The sequence below is a fragment of the Natrix helvetica genome, assembly GCF_964273705.1.
Source record: "Natrix helvetica genome assembly, chromosome: Z".
NCBI lineage: Eukaryota > Metazoa > Chordata > Lepidosauria > Squamata > Natricidae > Natrix > Natrix helvetica.
Window position 1 is genome coordinate 33,371,748 of NC_138554.1, and position 18,872 is coordinate 33,390,619.

Here is an 18,872-nt window from a genome sequence, read left to right on the forward strand (position 1 = left end):
ATTCAATGACTGCAACACTGCAGAAGACTATTATAACATTTTTCTACTTGGAATTCAAGGAGTCATTAATCTATATGTACCTTTTGTAACACCCAAAGCCAAAAATAATAAATTACCCATATCAATAAGGAAACTCCAATTCCCTCAAAAAAAATACCTTTGGCAGAAAAATAAAACTGGATATGTAGCTAACTTCAAAAACCAATACAAAACTTTATGCTACCAAATAAAAACAGAATGTACCACTGCAAACAGGAGGAAGAGCCATTACACATGAAATCCAATTGTGTCTTCTATAATTTTCTAACCGCCAAATTTAAAGAGTCAAAACCCATCCCACCTCTAAAAGGGCAAAATGATGAAGATTGTAATGATGATGCCATTAAGGCCAATCTCTTCAAAAAAAAATTAGGTCAGTCTTTTTCAACAGCAATGGAATCTTCTCCTCATTTCCTTCTCATACCACAATGCAATTAGATCAATTGCAATGATCCAATCCACACTGATTTTACTGAAGATACCATCAAAAGGCCATTACACAACCTGAAGCAATCTCTTTCTATTGGTCCAGATGGAATATGTGACTACTTTCTAAAAAAGCTCTCCACCTCCTTAGCTGAACCTCTAAGTATCATCTATGAAGTATCTTTTAGAATGAGTTCCTTGCCTGACCTATGGTCATTGGCAACAGTCATACCTATCTTCAAAAAAGGAGACCCCGGCCTTGTTGAGAATTACAGACCAATCTCCCTTTTCTGCATCACCTGTAAAGTCATGAAATCCATCATAAACCAATCCCTCACCCTCCACTTAGAGACAAACAACCTACTCTCTGTTAAACAATTTGGTTTCAGGAAAAAAAAATGTCCTGAAATCCGCAGCTCATACACTGCAAAATCATTTGGACCTCTTAACTCAACCCAGGGTAAAGCAATAGATACAATCTACAAAGATTTCTGCAAAGCCTTTAATTCAGTGGTACATGACAAACTTCTGTTAAAACTAAGATCTTAAAGCATTTCTGGATCTTTGCACAAGTGGATATCTGCATTCCTATCAAACAGGCAACAAGTACTCAAAATTGGAAATCTATATCTAACCCTGCACCAGTTAACAGGGTGTTCCCCAAGACAGCTTCTAGGACCAAAACTCTTTTACTTTACATAAACAACCTTTGTGATCATATTATAAGCAGCTGTGTCCTCCTTACCAATGATGTAAAACTATTTAATACCGCAGACAATTCTACTACTCTAAAAAGTGATCTAGATTATGTATCTGAATGTTCAAACAATTGGCAACTATAAATCTCTGCTAACAAATGTTCAATCCTACACATTGGCAATAAAAGTCAGAACATGAAATACAAGCTGGGTGAAAATAATCTAAAAGATGACCCACATTCTGTGAAAGACCTAGGAGTACTGATTTTGAAAGACCTAAGCCCCAGAACTCACTGTAACAGCAGTGCCAAAAAGGCATTCAAAGTTGTCAACTTTATTTTACATAGTTTTCAATCTGGTAATGCTATGCTGCTAAGACATACAAAACTTTTGCCAGACCAATACGGCTCACCTGCCTGGGACCCACATTGCATTTCGGACATTAAAACATTAGAGAGGGTTCAGAGATATTTTACAAGAAGGGTACTCAACTCCTCTGCTCATAATAAAATTCTTTAAACCACCAGTCTTGAAATTCTAGGTGTGGATAACCTTGAACTATGCCGTCTACATTCCAACCTGAGCTGAGTGCACAAGATAATCTGCCATAATGTCCTACCTATTAATGATTACTTTTACTTCAAGAGGAATAACACAAGGGCTATAAATAGATACAAACTAAATGTAATCCATTATAATCGTGATTGCAGGAAAAATGATTTCAACAATAGAGTAGTAAATATGTTGAACACCCTACCTGATCTTGTTGTTAATTTTTCTAAGCCCCATACCTTTTACCTTAAACTGTCTACCATGGACCTTATTCATTTCTTAAGAGGCCCCCAAGGGGATGTGCATATGTGCACCAGCATGCCTATTGTCCCTGTCCTACTGTCCCCACTTATATGTACTCTTTTTATGTGTTTATGGCTATGTTTTGCTTATTTATATCCATTTATTTGTGCCCCTTTTTTTGGAAAAAAATGGATAATTCTAGATATTTATATTCTTCTTTACAGAATATCCAACTTTAGATGTCAGTTGTGACTAAGTAGCAATACTAACAAGGTTCACTCAGATATCTGTGTATCAATTAAGGGCTGGTAGCTGCAAGTTCATGGAGACTGGTACACACCAGCCTTGTGAAGGAAAGCCAAGTAGATGAGGAGGAGGAGGTGGAGAAGGATGATGAGGATTATTATTGCATCAACAGAATTGTTTCACAGCGGCCAGTTGTTTCGCCAGATTTGGCATCAATTACTAGTTGGGCCCCACCCAGGGGCCTAGGATGTCATAAAGTATTTTCGTAAATGTGTGCGGATCCAAGCAGTGCGGCCTTTTGCATTTGACTGATGGTGATTTTGTCAATTTTTAACTGTTTTAAATATAATTCCAGTGCTTTTGGAATAGCACCCAGTGTGCCGATTACCACTGGAATTACCACTGCTGGTTTGTGCCATAATTATTGAATTTCGATTTTTAAGTCCTGGTATTTCGCGATTTTTTCATATTCCTTCTCGGCGACCCTACTATCACCTGGTATTGCGATGTCTATGATTGTAACCTTATTTTTCTCAACCAGTGTGATGTCTGGTGTATTATGCGCCAGTATTTTATCCGTTTGTATGCAAAAATCCCACAAGATCTTGACCATCTGACCTTCGACAACTTTTTCAGGCTTATGTTCCCACCAGTTTGTTGCTGTTTTAATATTATAATTTTTGCACAAATTCCAGTGGATCATTTGTGCCACTGAATTGTGCCGCATTTTATAGTCAGTCTGCGTGATTTTTTTACAGCAGCTGAGTATGTGGTCAACAGTTTCATCAGACTCTTTGTAAAGTCTACATTTGGCATCATCAGAGGATTTTTCGATTTTGGCCTTAATGGCATTTGTTCGGATAGCTTCTTCTTGCGCAGTCAGGATTAGTAACTCTGTTTCTTTCTTTAATGTATCTGCTGTTAACCATAACCAATTTTTTTCACTGTCCACTTTATCTTTTATGTTTTCCAGAAATTGGCCATGCAATGCTTTCTTCCGCCAACTCTCCATTCTTAATTTTATCACATCTTTTCTGTATTCTTGTTTCATCTGTTGGGCCTTCAATAGATTTTTGTTCTTTACTTCGATTAATAGATGTTCTTGACTTTCTTTTATGTAATCAGCCAGTGCATGTTTTTCTTCTTCAACTATTTGCTTCACTTGTAATAATCCTCTGCCACCTGATTTTCGGGATAGGTATAGTCTATCAATATCACCACATGGATGTAAACTGTAGTGCATTGTCATTAGTTTCCTGGTTTTTCGGTCCAAAATGTCCAAATCAGCTTGTGTCCAGTTAACTATACCAGCTGTGTATCTTATAACTGGTATTGCCCAGATGTTTATGGCCTTGATTGTATTTCCACCATTCAATTAAATTTCAAAATTTTCCTAACTCTGTTGGTATACTCTCCCCTGACAATAGTTTTTACTTCTCTATGCTTGATGTTATCCAACTGCAGGATGCCTAAGTATCTGTAGGCTTCATTTCATTGCATTTAATTAGTTGGCCATTGGGCATTTCAATTCCCTCATATGTAGTGATTTTGCCCCTTTTTATGGATACAGTGGCACATTTTTCCATGCCAAACTGCATTGAAATATCGGTGCTGAATACTCGGACTGTGTTTGTCAATGATTGGATTTCTATTTCTGACTTTCCATAGAGTTTCAAATCATCCATATATAATAAATGCAAATTTTTTTCGGCTTCTTTGGCTGTTTGGTAGCCTAATTTCATTTTTTTAAAGATTACTGATAGTGGGATCATCGCGATGATGAAGAGAAGAGGTGAAAGTGAATCACCCTGGAAAATTCCTCGCCTGATATTAACCATTCCGTAGTTCTCATTCCCTACTGCCAACTCGGTTTTCCATTGTTTCATCGCCTTTTCAGTAAAGGATGTAATATTTTTGCTAATGCCAGTTGTTTATAAGCATTTTATGATCCAACTATGTGGCAATGAGTCAAATGCCTTTTTGTAATCAACCCAAACCATATTCAAGTTTGGTTTTCTGCTCTTTCAATTTTCTAATATCATTTTATCAATTAGGAGCTGATCTTTTGTGCCCCTGCTCCTTCTTTTGTTGCCTTTCTGCTCTACTGGCAAGATGTTGTTTGTTTCCAAATAATCCATAATGTTATCTGCAATAATGCCTGTGAGGAATTTGAAGGTTGTTGACAAGCATGTTATTGGTCTATAGTTTTCAGGTATTGTTCCTTTAGTTGCGTCTTTCTGAATCAAGTATGTTTTTCCAGTTGTCAACCATTCATCGATTTGGCCATTTTGTAAAATCTCATTCAGTTGCCTGGCCAATATTGCATGTAAACTCGTCAGATATTTGAGCCAGAAGCCATGTAATTGGTCCTTTCCAGGTGATGTCCAATTCTTTACTTTTTTTACTCGATTTTTGACCATCTCAGTTGTTATTTCTAATACTTGCATTTGTTTGTTGCCAATGCTTTTCTCAAAGTCATGTATCCCTTTTGCTTCCTTATTGTAGTCCTTTGCATTTTCCCACAATTCTTTCCAGAATTCAACTGTGGCCTGCTTTTCTGGTTTTTGACTTTTGGTGTCACCATTCACATTAAGACTTTGATAAAAACGTCGTTGGTCTGATCGAAATTGCTGATTTAGTTTGTACTGGATGATTCATGCCTCATATCTTTCAATTTGCCTAGCTGTTGCTGTTATCTGCTGTTTTACAATCTCTACAGCTTTGTATTGCATTGTATTTCAATAGTTAATAGAATTATAATAGGAAATAAAATCTTCTTCTTCTTCCTAGCATATTCCTGCAAGTGCAAGGTCTGCTTTTCAGATCATTGAGCACTACTTTGCACAGTCAGCTGCATCTCCAAGGTGCAGGCCTTTGGCTTGCATATCTTTGTTGGTGGTGTCTTGCCATCTCTGTTTTGAAAGCCCGAAAGGTTGCTGGCCATTGACATCGAGTTTATAGGCAGTCTTGGCCATAAACTGGAATGTGATGCTCTCTGGACATGTCCATACCAGCATTCTTGGGACATGTCCATAATAGGAAATAATCCTAAAGATAAAACAATGCACATCCTTGTGATATAGCCTAGAATGGAAATGGTGTTCTGTTTTGACCTGTATACTATACGAGTCAAAAAGAGGGCTGTGAAAATATCTACATATCCTCTCACATCCTGGACATACATTGTTTTAACTTCTATCCTGAAAGCAGCACTTCAGGGCACACCAGAACAATTAGATAAAAGGACAGTTTTTCCCCCGAATGTCATCACTCTGCTAAACAACTAATCCCCACAACACTGTCAAATTATCTACTAAGACTGTATTACTATTATTCTTCTCTTCCTTCCTTGTACCTATATCTGTCCTAGTATTTATCTCTTTCCACTTATGACTATAACCATGTTGTTTCTATTTCTAAAATTTATATTGTTTTATTTGTCCCCTGATATAATTTGATTGCTTATTAGTAACCTATGACTATCACTAAGTGTTGTATCTTATGATTCTTGATGAATGTATTCTATTTTATTTTTCTTTATTTACACTGAGAGTATATGCATCAAAGACAAATTCCTTGTGTGTCCAATCACACTTGGACAATAAAGAATTCTATTCTGTTCCATTCCATTCCATTCCATTCCACTCCACTCCATTCCATTCTATTCTATTCTATTCTATTTTTTGTACAAAATAATTGTTAACATTTTGGGAATACAGATAGTTCAGTACCATCTTCCCAGGAAGGAAAGACTGCAAAGGAATATATACCTGGGTAAATGCACCAGATGGATCACCTTTACTAAAGCTATGATGACCACATTTCCCAATGAATTCAGAATTTCAGAATTATTCCAGTCTATTATTTCCACATATTTCCCACATAGTTTTTCTGAGAAATATTGCTGTTCTACTACCTGAGAAAGAGTGAGAAGGGAGGGAGGGAGGGAGGAAGGGAGGAAGGAAGGAAGGAAGGAAGGAATGAAGGAAGGAAGGAAGGAAGGAAGGAAGGAAGGAAGGAAGGAAGGAAGGAAGGATGGACAATATTGAAAAGTAATTAAAATTTCAACCCATTCCCAAGTGTTTAAGTAACCCATCTGTAGTTATTTTGGAGTCAGGCAGTCTCTAAATCTAATAAATTAATTAATCAACCCAAGTCACAACATCACAAAAGGAGTGGTTGATCATATTAGAATTCCAGAAAGATAGTGGCTAATAAGGATTGCTGGAAAGAAATAGGTCAAGAAGCCAGATATCCAAAAGACAAATGAGATTCCAAATCTGAAAATTCTAAATATAACAGATGTTTCATGTTTAATGAATAAAGTAAAATAATAATAATCCACTAATACATGAGGCAGTTCCAGTGGTACGCTACTCAGCTGGAATTGTCAGCTGGACCAGAAAGCGCACAATGTTTGAATATGTTCCACTATTTACATACACTGTTACATGTTTAATTCATAATCGCGTAGTTTCGATAGGCAGTTTGTGGTATTTTGTGATCCCCCCCCCCAGTTCTTTTTCTTTGACGCTGGCATCTCCCGGTACCATGATGTCACTAAGTTGTACATATTGGTTTTCGACAACTGTGAAATCTGGCGTGTTGTGTTCCAAATGATGACCTTCTCATTTTCAATAACTTTTTTCTCCCAACATGCCCACACATACACATTGCATAATTATGCATTAGAGATATTGAAACATTTTGAATAAGGGTATTCTATGTCGATCTATTAGTTCTCCAATTGTATCTGAGGAAGGGAGCATAAGCTTGCAGTGAAGCCATTCTTCTGGTAGTCTCATATCTTGCTTCTATTCTGGCTGTAATCAGAGAGTGTAATTTATTTAGAAAAAATAATCTGTATCACTTACTAAAAACATCAACAGCAGCTTGTTTAATTATTTTTCTTTAAAATATTTGGTGTTTGGATTTCCAAGTACATTCATATTGTGCATTAAGCTGAAGGCCAAAACTTTAATAAGTGTTTCTTCATAAAGGAGGGTAAATTTGTACTCCTTTGGTTCCCTTCTTAAAAATAGCATCCCTACTGTCCAGAAATTTTGTAGTTTTGGGTTTTTTTCCCTCTTTTTCTAAATCTGGTAGTATTTAGCAGTTACTTCCATTTTCATTACTTTAAAAATGGCTAGAATTTAAATCAAAGGGCCATAGGATATCATGCAGAACATTGTATATGCTTGCAAATAGTTAATTTCTAATTGTTGACATATCACTATAATGACCCAATGCAGTGTTACCTTTGTATATTATGGGTGCTTTGAAATTAACTTGCTACCCTTATTGTGAGGGTAACAAGTTGTTACTGAGGCCCTAAATACAGCTCTCAATGCTTCTTGCACTTCTGAATTTCTGAGTGTATAAATGAAAGGATTTAACAAGGGGGTGACAATTGTATTCAATAAAGTAACTATTTTTGTCAGTTCTTGTGACTGCTGTTTGGAAGGTATGACATGAAGGAAAATGGTAGCACCATACCATATAATCACCACTGTGAGGTGGGAAGAGCAAGTGGAGAAAGCTCGTTGACGTCCTTGAACTGATGCGATCCTTAAGATCGTAGCAATGATATAAATATAGGAAATCAAGGTAATCATGCAGGATCCCATAATGACAGTTGCAAAAAGAATAAGACAGACAATTTCTACTGTGTAAGTGCTTGTACAAGAGAGTACTATCCAAGGGTCAATGTCACAAAAGAAATGGTTGATGACATTGGCGTCACAGAAAGACAATTGAGATATGAAGAAGGCTGGAAACAAAATAATGAAGAACCCAAATGTCCAGCAACCTAATGCCATTTGTACAGAGAGAGTTTTAGACATGATGATATTATAGTGTAAGGGGTAACAGATGGCCAAATAGCGATCATAAGCCATGGCAGCCAACAGGAAATATTCAGTACATCCCAGGGAGAAAACAATGTACATCTGTGTGAGGCAACCTATGAATGAGATAGTTTGGTTCTGAGCAACAAGGATGGACAACATCTTAGGAATACAGGCTGATGTGTACCATATTTCCAGGAATGAAAGATTACAGAGGAAGAAGTACATGGGTGTACGAAGCCTCTGAAAGTTCTTCACTAAAACTATGATAGATACATTTCCAATGATAGTAAGGAGATACATGAAGAAGAAAACCATAAAAAGAGAGATGCGGAGTTCACCAGATCCAGGGAAACCCAGAAGGATAAATTCCTTCACCCTTGAGTCATTTCCTTCTCTCATCGGTATCAGAGCATCTGCCTGTCAAAAATAACTTGAATAAAAATCTAGAGCTTGGGAATGCCATAAATATTGTTTTAATATTTCTCTGAAAACATTTCTGATAGATTAAATGCAGATTAACATACAAATGTATATTTACTATGTTTATACCATGTTATAAATTTTAGTAGTACTTATAAAGAACTATGAAGATTTTGTTAAATATATATATTGTGTCCTAATGAAATACCTGCTTCAGGTAATTGAATGTTTTCAAAATGTAACAATGACTAACCAAATAAGAAGGTAAAATGGGATTAATTTGTCAATTTTTTCTTCACTTTTTGTATCTTTCACATCTTATATTAATTCCATCCTTTCCTACATTAATGTACAGATTTCCTTTTAAAAAAATTCATGGAAAACATGCAACATTTCATTTCTCTACACATTTCCTTAATTTTTGCACAAACAGGTCTTTGTTTTGTTTTGTGTTTTGTATTTTACACCACTTTCCCCTAAAATCTAGCTATTTAGATTTTCCTTATCTATGAATGTATACATAAATATTCTGAATATTGGAAAATATTCTCCACAAATTGAATACATACTCCAAATTTCAGAAAATTAAAAAAGATTATTCTTTTATTTCTTTCTACAATAATTACATTTATTCATTATAACTATATTTCATATTTTTTCTAATTGGTCTACTAAGGAAGGTTTTCTTGAAATTTTAAAACATAAAGCAAATGTGTGCTATAATTATATGGATGGTTTTTTTAATTCTGATTTATAGGACCTTCTTGATATACTAGCTCCTTGTAAAAATTTCCATCAGAATTTCAAATCAGCTATTTCTTTACTAGCAACCATCTGAAATGAAAGTGAAGTATGAAAATTACTCTTTTGAGATTGTGTACATTATAAAGAGTTTAGAAAAGAACAATTTCCATAAATCATCCCATAGATACTGAATCTTAAAATAAATGAATAAACTAGGAAAATCTAAAGACTGACTATTTAAAAGGCTATTAATAAAATAATAAAAATAATTAAAGGAACCATCCTAATCATTTGTTGCATGTTAGCTAAAATTCCATTTAAATTAAAATCCAAGATCAATGTCTACTCCAGCACATCTTTTACTGAACATTATGTTTACAACAATTGCTCTTTTTCATTTCCGAAGCCCTTTTTATAACTAATTTGTATTGATAGACATATAATTTTATTAAATTTTATTATTTTTAGCTATCAATTCCTAATCAAACTTATCAGAATTTAATCAGAAAATAATTTGGAAAAATTGTAAAATCCTAAATTTTACTAAATTTTAAAATTTATTTTAGCATCCAAGCTTCTTTAAGAATATTTATTCCATTGTCAAGTCTCAAGAAGCATGGCAAAACTTTTTAGGTACTCAGTAGTAGCTTATGAGGTAAGAGTTATGACATAAATAATTAAAATAAAATTAAATAGAAATAATTTGTGATATCATCACACTTACCTTATTTTTATTCTGATGCAGTCATTGAAGACCTTAGGCCATCATAGTAATATTTTTTTTCTCTTTTAAAGGAGGAATATCCAGTAAGATAAAAGTAGGAGCTGTACACATGCATGTATCTCCTACCTACATGTGATAGACATTTTCCAATGATGTTGTTTAAAAAATCCACAACTCTCTTAAATAATATGCTTTCTTAAACTATTAGGTTAGTTGCTTTGTTTCAAATGCCATGCATTCCAAACATTATATACATTTGTTATTAATCTTACATTTTATTTTAGGCCCCAGGATACTTGTGCATAATTTCACTAAATGCAGCAGTTGTTAATTCATAAATTAGTAAACCTCATGGAGAGTAGTTTGTTTTAATGAGGCTTTGTCTATGAAGCTATGAAACTAAGGCTTTTTCCCCATAGGGGAAACTGGGTGGATTAGAAAATATAGCAAAATACATTATAATTGTATATTTTAACATGCAGTTTCAAGAAAGAATTACTGTACTTGCATTTGTTCATCTATAATCCACATCTGTAAGCCATGGATTCAAAAATTGCAAATGACATCATGAATAATTTGGGATTTAGATTTATGGATTATTCAACTGAAATATACCAATGGGCAGAGACAAATTTTACAAATATACAACACTCATATTATCTTCAAAAATATGATTTATTAATACCTTTTCTATGGAAACACGATACAATCTGATAAATCCAAAATACCATTTTTGTAAGCTAGCCCAAAATCTTAGATATGCTGAAATTCCTGATAACAAGATGAAACTATTTTGCAGGGAGAGGAGAGCTGACATCGCGATGGCGCGAAGTGCGATCTTGGTGCTCCGTGATTGCAGTCGAATTTCTGCCACTGGACAGTCCATTTGGACCTAAACCATCCCTCAGAGACAGTGATTGAGAAGGGTGGCTCTTGCTGATCTCAGGGATACTGCAAAGTCCCTGAAAGATCCAGGAATAGCTCTTTTTTTTCCAGTGACAGAAACACAGGTAATGAAGCTGCTGAAGTTGGGACAGCTCCGGAACGGGAAGAATGCGGAAAGAGAAAGTGTGTCAAATTGGTGGGGAAATTTTATTATTAGAGGAAGAGACTACTCAAGAAAAAAAATTAAGTTAAGATTGAAGACAGAAGATTGTAGGTGGCAAGCTTGATCTGCATTGAACATAATGTGCTATCCAGTTTCTAATTTCCCCCCCCCCACAGATGGAACTTTTGCAGGGGTTCTCTATTTTTTAAACTGAATGGATTGGTTTTTTTCTTCTTTTTCACTTTTGCTTATACCTATGGATTAAAATTCTCCTTCTTTTTTTATAATATTTGATTTGATTGATTTGATTGTTTTTTTATCTCCATTTAAGAGTTTTTCTTTCTTTCTTAAGCTTGGAATATAAAGAAGATAATAAGAAAGATTATAAAGATGGTTGTAACAACAGGAGGAAAAGCAGTTACACTGCTGCTTACAGGCTGGAGGCTGGATACATTGTTTTTCTTCTTTCTCTTTGATCACTTGAGATTCAAGGTTCTTTCAGTTTGTTTACTGACTGTGATAGTAGGAAGAGCACAAGTTGTTTATACAGGTGCATTTTGGAAGTTCTATCACTAGATATTGGACGGAAGACAACATTTTGACTTGAAAGATAATAAATGAACCTGTTTGAATTTTATTAAAATAGCCTTGAACCCTATAGTGGCAGTGTCTGCAAAATTGAAAGAATGGCTCAGCAGGAAAAAGAAACTGTAACATTGCAAGGTTTAAGGAATGCCTTACTGCATATTTTGGAAAAAATATCAATATAGATTAAACGACAAAATACCTATGTGGGGGGTGCCAGACATGCTATAGAGAATATAAATATAGAACAAAAACAAGATCGAACTACATATGCAGAACTCCTTAGTATGGATAGAGGTGCACTGCAGTTGAAATCTTTGAATACATTAAGAGATGAAAGGGTAATTCAAAACCGGTTCCAGTATGGTCAGTTACAGGCTAGATGGAAAAAAGACCAGAAATCCGGTATTATTCAAAATGAGGATAGCTTGGTAAAACAAATCAGGGACCAGGGTCAAATGCACATAAAAAGGTTGTATAATGTATTGATAGAAATAGACTCAGAAACAGAATTAGTTAAAGATTGTATGATAAAATGGGCACAAAATTTTGAAGAACCAATAATGATGGAAACATGGGAAGAGATTTGGGTAAGTAATGTAAAATTTACACAAGCTCAGAACTTGAGAGAGAATTTCTACAAGATGTTATACAGATGGCATTTAGATCCAAAAAGGCTAGCCTGTATGTATCCGAATCTACAGTCTAAATGTTGGAAATGTGACTGTGCTGATGCCATGTACTACCATATTTGGTGGACTTGTAAAAAAGTTTAAGTATTTTGGATAAAAATATGGTGGGTTATTCAAAATATTTTGAAAAAGAGGATAAAGTTCACACCCCAGTTGTTTTTGTTAGGCATAGTTTCAGACTGTACTGTCATAGAGACTAATCTGAGCTTGATAATTGTAAAATTTATTAAATATTTTAATAAAAAAAAACAACGTCAGGGGAACAATCAGATCTTCAACTATTTCCTGAACATTAGAATCATGGTAGCCACATAAACATCTTTATTCCAGTTGCCATGTATTTCAACAGTGTAGGTATGCTTCTTGGATCCCATAGGATGATATTCTTTAATTCTCTGGCCTTGGTGTGCTCCAGAGTTGGGTTGCAAATTCTGACGCTACTGGTTTGCTTTTGCTTACACACACGACACTTCTGGGCATGCACAGAAGCATCCGGGAAGGTAGGCTGACAACCAATCCCGGCTGAACCAAGAGCAACCCATCTCTGGTTTGCTCTTACTCTGTTGTATTGGACTAGACACAATGGGAGATCCTCAGATCATCTTAAACAGTGCCCACGGAGAATCATTATTGGTTTCTTTCACACAAAACACATACACATACCTTCTTCCAATGAATTCTATTTATGGAAGAGTCTTATATATCCTCCCATTTGATGTTCACTGCCTGTAGGCCATCCTTTAACATTTGATACCAAGTTTTACATGGCCTACTCTGCCTTTGTTTTCCCTTTGTTGACTCCCAATAGACAGCTTTTTCGGGTATAATGTTTTGTTGAGATTTTCGGGGTGGGCAAAAATATAAGCCCTCCCCAAAAAATAAGTCCCATGGACAACCTCTCCCTCTGCCAGGCAGAGCACTACGCACCGACCCAGCAGTATCCCTAAGGTACCAAGCTGCAGGAGCTGCGGGGAACAGGCGCTCGTGCAGCTTAGTGCCTTTGGGATACCTCTGGATCAGTGAGTGGGGGTTGTGCAAGCCTCTGTTCTGCTCCACAGTCATGTGCCTTCCAGCCTCTCCACAACCATGACCAGCTCTCCTTGTAGGGCCAGGGCACAACCACTGTTGCAGCCATCCCAGCAGGGAGGGTGGTTTCTTCTGCAGCTCCCAAACTCTTCCAGGAGCCAGGGCAGAGAGTTTTTCCCCAATGCCCACTTTAGGAGTGCACTCTATGGTTGTGGGGCTGGCTGGTGGAAGACTCTCTGCCCTGGTTGCTGGAAGACTCAGCAGCAGACTTCTGGGATTTGGAAGCATTAGAAGAATCCATCCTCCATGCTGGAGGGTACCAGCAGTGGTACCCTGACCCTGCAGGAAGAGCTGGCCCTGGTCGTGGTGAGTCTGGGAGGAGTGCAAACAGGGGGCAGAACAGAGGCTCGTGTAACCTCCCCTCCAGCCAGGCAGAGCACCACTGACTGACTCAAAGGTATCCCAAAAGAGCCAAGCTGCATGAGCCCCTGTTCCCCCCAGTTCATGCAGCTTGGTGCCCAGGATATTCCTGAGTCAGTGAGTGACACTCTGCCCGGCTGGAGAGTGAGGTTGTCAGGTGGCTGCTCATGAGCGTGGTCACCTCATGGCTGCTGTATTGCCCTGCTGCAACAGCGCAACACAGCCATTCATCCCTGAGACTGTGCCCACAACCTCCTGTCCCTGCACCAAGAGAGCAGCCACTCAGCAACCCCAAAACAATAAGCACCCCCAATAATAAGGCCAAGGCCATATTTTGGGGGTCAAAAGAAAATAATCCCTGTCTTATTTTTGAAGAAAGAGGTAGTCTTGTATCTGGAAAACTATCCAGTGGATCAAGCCAAATTATCCAAGGTCCCTTCTTTATCAGCATCTTTCCTTACTTATGTTAACTTCTTTGTTTCTAAATAATAAGGACAATTCAATGATGCTTAAGAAAAAAAACATGTTTTAATACATCTTTGAACTTCATTAGCCAAACCCTGCATCTCATAGTCATTTTTCATATATTTTCCTTCATTCAATCTTTCCACTCATCCATCCTTCCTTCCGTCCTTCTTCCCTCCCTCCTTCCCCCCCCCTTCCTTCTTCTCTGTCACTCTCTTTAATTAATTGATTCATTAGGTGCCATTGAATTATTTTTGGCTCCTAGCAACCACATAGCTAAATTTTCTCCATGATGATCTACTCCAATCTGTTCTTTCAGGTCTCCCAATTGTATTCATCACCACTGTAGCTTACTTTCCAGATGCCAAGGTCTATACGCACATGATGGACAAACAGCAGCTTACTTCCCTTTTGAGAAATAGGGGTGGGGATCTTAATAGCTGGGAAAGTGTTTTCACATTAGGTATAATTGCTATACAGACTAAATCCCAAGGGAAGTTTTGGTTATGATAATATAAATACACTTTATTTTATACTCTGTATTTCAGCATGTCCTACTTGTCATTAGACTAGGTAAGTAAAAGTAATACTTTTTCTATTTTTTCCCTTAAATACAACAAAAGAAGCAGAAACCTGAGAGACTGTATATATGAATTATAGAATGGATGAATGTATAATTAGAAATTTACTGTGTATTATTTTTACATCAGTTCAGAGAGATAGTATGGAAAATATAAATAAATCTTTGAAATTTATTATGAGGTGAATTTATCTCTTCTCCTTTTTCTAAATATTGTAGTTTTCACCAACAGAAGTTTATTCAAAGAAAATGAGTACTTTATATGATTGATCTACTTTTTAAACAAGGAAATAGTATTTCCTATCCATGTCATACTAATAAGAAATTCATGGCCATTTTTTTTACTATTCTGAAACAGATTAAACTAAGAATCGAAACTGTGGGAGAGTGAAAAATGTAAGTAGTTAGAAAGGAACTCATCAAGTGTAGAATGAAAGATTATACATTTAATGCCTGTTTTCTAATTGAAAAAGAAATATCACATCTAAAAATCATATTTTTTTCCAAAGGAAAATACTTATTTCAAAAAGATGCTAGATTAATCAACCAATGACTCACTCACTCAATCAATCAATCAGACTAGAGCTGGAAGGGACCTTGGAGTCTTGTAGTCCAATCCCCTGTTTAGGAAATGGTATACCATTTCAGACAAATGGCTCTCCAGTCTCTTCTTAAAGAACTCCAGTGATGAAGCACCCACAATTTCTGAAAGCTAGCACTTCCACTGACTAATTGTTCTCACTGTTAAAAAGTTTTTCCTTAATTCCAGGTTGCTTCTCTTCTTGATTAGTTTCTACCCATTGTTTTTTGTTCTAGCTGCTCTTCTCAGCAGTTTTTCCAAAGTCTCTACATACTTTTTGTAAGGTGGTAACCAAAACTGGATGCAGTATTCCAGGTGTTGTCTTACTAAGATTTTATAAAGTGGTACTAATATTCACATGATTTTGATTCTAACTTAACTTAACACTTCTTAACACCAATGTGGTTTTACTACTAAGAATTATTTTGTCATCTACACATAAAGATATAAAAATCACTAATGTAAATCATAACATATTAAAAGATTGAAAAGTTCAGGAGGAACAAATTGCAATATTGTAAAATAACTAATATTGGGGGTGCTACAGTGCAACAAAAGTAGGTACAGACTCCACTGAAATATTATGTGCATTAATTTTGTGAGTTCTCCTTCACAGTCTAAAGAAGACACATGGAATTGCTCAACCAAGGACAACTAAATATAGCACAAGAATGACAGAATTCATTCTTTTTCGTTTCCCAGGCTCACCATGTTTTCAGCTCTTCATCTTTATCCTCTTTTTTATCATGTACATCCTTACTATTTTATGGAATATCTCTATCATGGGTCTCATAATAACATATTTTTTAAAAAAGAATTTTATTGGTTTTTAAACATTTTTGGGAAAAGGTAAGAGGGTACATAGAAAATTTTGGCAGCTTCCATGCTAGTGGTAGAAATCCCTCCAAATCTCACAATTTTTACAATATTAAAAACAACGTGTAAAAGATAAACAAAAAACAGAATCTTATTCTACATTGTATCAAATCATGTATTCAGTCATCTTTTCCTTTGTCACTTTCTAGTACATAAACAATTACAAATATTTCAAATACATTTATTTTTGTGACCTGAGCCTTTTCGATATTGCTCCTTCCTCCCTGTCCCCAGCTGAGGCCACAGCCCCCACTCCTTCATATCTTGTACCTTGCTACCCTTTTCACTACCTTCCCTATGTTCATCCTCTAGGAGATAAAGGTGTTTTTTAATGAAGGCTTCAGCCTCCTGCACTGTATTAATTCTAATTCTATTTCCCTCCCAAAAAATCAACATTCCCTCTGGCAATAGCCATCTAAACCAACTCCTTTATTGTATAATTTCTTTGATAAAGAGGAATACTTCCCCCTTCTTTCTCTTATCTTTTTCAGAATTTGCTTAAGAATGGTGATTTCTTCATCTTTATATGTTAGTGGTCCCTCCCTTTGGGCCCCTAGCACCTCATCCTTTGTGGCCCTCCTGAGAAATTTAACATGTACCTCCCTTGGAACATTATGACTTCTAGCATATGCTGAATTAATCCTGTAAACCAGATCCATATCCCACCACAACTGCTCTTTATTTCTCTTAATATATTCTGCTAAAATTGTATTCATAATATCCTTAAGGTCTTCATTTTCTGTCTCTGGTAGGTTCTGGAATCTGAGAAAAAAAGGACATTCTTTCAAATTCTATTTTTGCCATAAAGTTTTCCAGGTCTACATTTCCCTTCTGGATTGCCTTAACCTCCTCCCCCAGCCCAGCCGCTCCCTCCTCCAACATCACAATTCTCTGCTTGTTTTCTGAAATATGATGTTTAACATCTCTGAGTTCATCTTTGAGATCTGTCACCTCTTTTTCCAACTCACTTTGACCCCTCATTATTTCTTGAAACATTTGGGTAACAGATAGTTCTTTTGAGCTCTCTCCAGACCCTTCTTGTTGTAGCAATGAAGTAATTTTCATTTGCTGCATGCTTGGACTGGAGGTGGCAGATGCAGGAGCCGAAAATGACCTGCCCATTGGTGGTTTCTTAGGCCCCATTTGTCTGAGTTCAGAGATGGTATAAGTCTTTTAAAAAGAAAATGGCGTCAGCGGTGTACGCAGCCGTGCTGATCCAAGGAGACAGGCAAATCCAAACAGGAAAGGTTAATTCTCCTTCACAGTTCCAAGGCACAGAGGCACAGCAGAAAGGGAAAGTCAAATAATCAAAGTTCAGGAAGACCACGTAACAGGAGAGGTCCAGGTTTCCCTCAGAGAGGGTAATAAAACAGTACCAGAGGGATTTTTTTTCCGAAGGTAGTTTCAAAAGGCAGACTTCATTTGCAAGTGCAAAAACAAAGACGGAAGGGAGCCATCTTGGCTCCGCCTTTCACAGGGAGAAAAACTGAGATCTCCATAAAGTTTTTTTTAATGAACAGCTCAGCAATCACCTCTTGCAATTGTGATAGCAATCTTTCTCACATAGTTAGTTCAAGTGACGAGTCAGCCTTTATTCTCTCTCCATTCCAATATGGAGAGAGCTAATTCAAATGCCGCTTAATCCGAGGGGGGGGGTAAAGAGAAGAAACACCCCCCTGTAATCTTCAGCTTCAAATAAATTGAACACGAACTTACAATAGTCTGCTGCTTATCCTTTAATGAGAGTTAAGGAAATTAGGATGGCTCCCCCACCACCAGCATTCAGCCGCTCTTCCTTGTATTAATTCCTTCCTCCTGGAGCCCATTCGGCAAAAGGGCGGACAGCCCAAAGCTGTACCATGCCCCCCCCTCCGCTCCCCAGCTCTTGGGGTGAGGCTGAAAAACACCCCTGCTGGCTGCCATCGGGTCCGGGGGGTTTCAGCGAGCTACCCTGCGGCAGGAGACCCCTCCAAGGCCCCCTGTGCTCCTTACGGAGCCCACCGAGGAGACAAGTGGCGGACAGCACGTACTTCGTCTGCAGGAACCGGAAGTGATCTCCTCATAATAACATATTGACACCTCCATACACCTATGTATTTCTTCCTTTGCAACCTTTCTTTCCTGGCTCCATTCCCAAGATCCTTGCTATTCTTCGGGGGGGGGGGGGAGCAGAAGTATCGCTTTCTCTTGCTGCATTCTGCAGTTTTACTTCATTTTGTCTTATGGATGCACTGAACAGTTGCTATTAGCTATGATGGCTTATGACAGATATTTGGCCATGTTAGCCTTTGCATTACAGTACTATCATGACAATCAATATGTCTTGTAAGATAGCTCTTGGATGTTGGCTGGGAAATTTCCTTCTTATTTGTATACACAAATACATGGTTACAACATTGTCCTTCTGTGGGCACAATGTGATTAATAATTTCTATTGTAACCTTGATTCTTGGATCATACTGTTATGTACAGATACGTGTTTCATTGAGCTAACTTTTTTTTCATGGCTATTTTTGTCATTGTAGGCTCCTATATGATGACCCTTCTTTCCTATATGTACATTATTTCCACAATACTATGCATCCCTTCCACCAAAGATAGACAAAAAGCTTTTTCCACATGTTCGTCCTATCTTGCCGTTGTGATCATTTGGTATGGC

The 18,872-nt window shown here is 36.9% G+C and overlaps 2 protein-coding genes across 2 annotated transcripts in view; one reads left to right on the forward strand and one right to left on the reverse strand.

Annotated features, from left to right (window-relative positions):
* Positions 1–7,471: 7,471 nt before the first annotated feature.
* Positions 7,472–8,452, reverse strand: LOC309401481 (olfactory receptor 6F1-like; the record flags this gene model as incomplete). Its single annotated transcript, XM_081970543.1, has 1 exon — positions 7,472–8,452. One exon carries the CDS (start codon positions 8,450–8,452, stop codon positions 7,472–7,474), a length of 981 nt encoding a protein of 326 aa, XP_081826669.1.
* A 1,381-nt stretch (positions 8,453–9,833) lies between these two features.
* LOC309401482 (olfactory receptor 6F1-like) overlaps positions 9,834–18,872 on the forward strand; it is a gene marked incomplete at both ends in the record, with an annotated part of 35,366 nt that continues 26,327 nt past the window's right edge. Inside the window, one exon of the mRNA XM_081970544.1 lies at positions 9,834–9,872. Within this exon, the coding sequence (XP_081826670.1) occupies positions 9,834–9,872 (39 nt within the window). The remainder of the gene's footprint in view (positions 9,873–18,872) is intronic.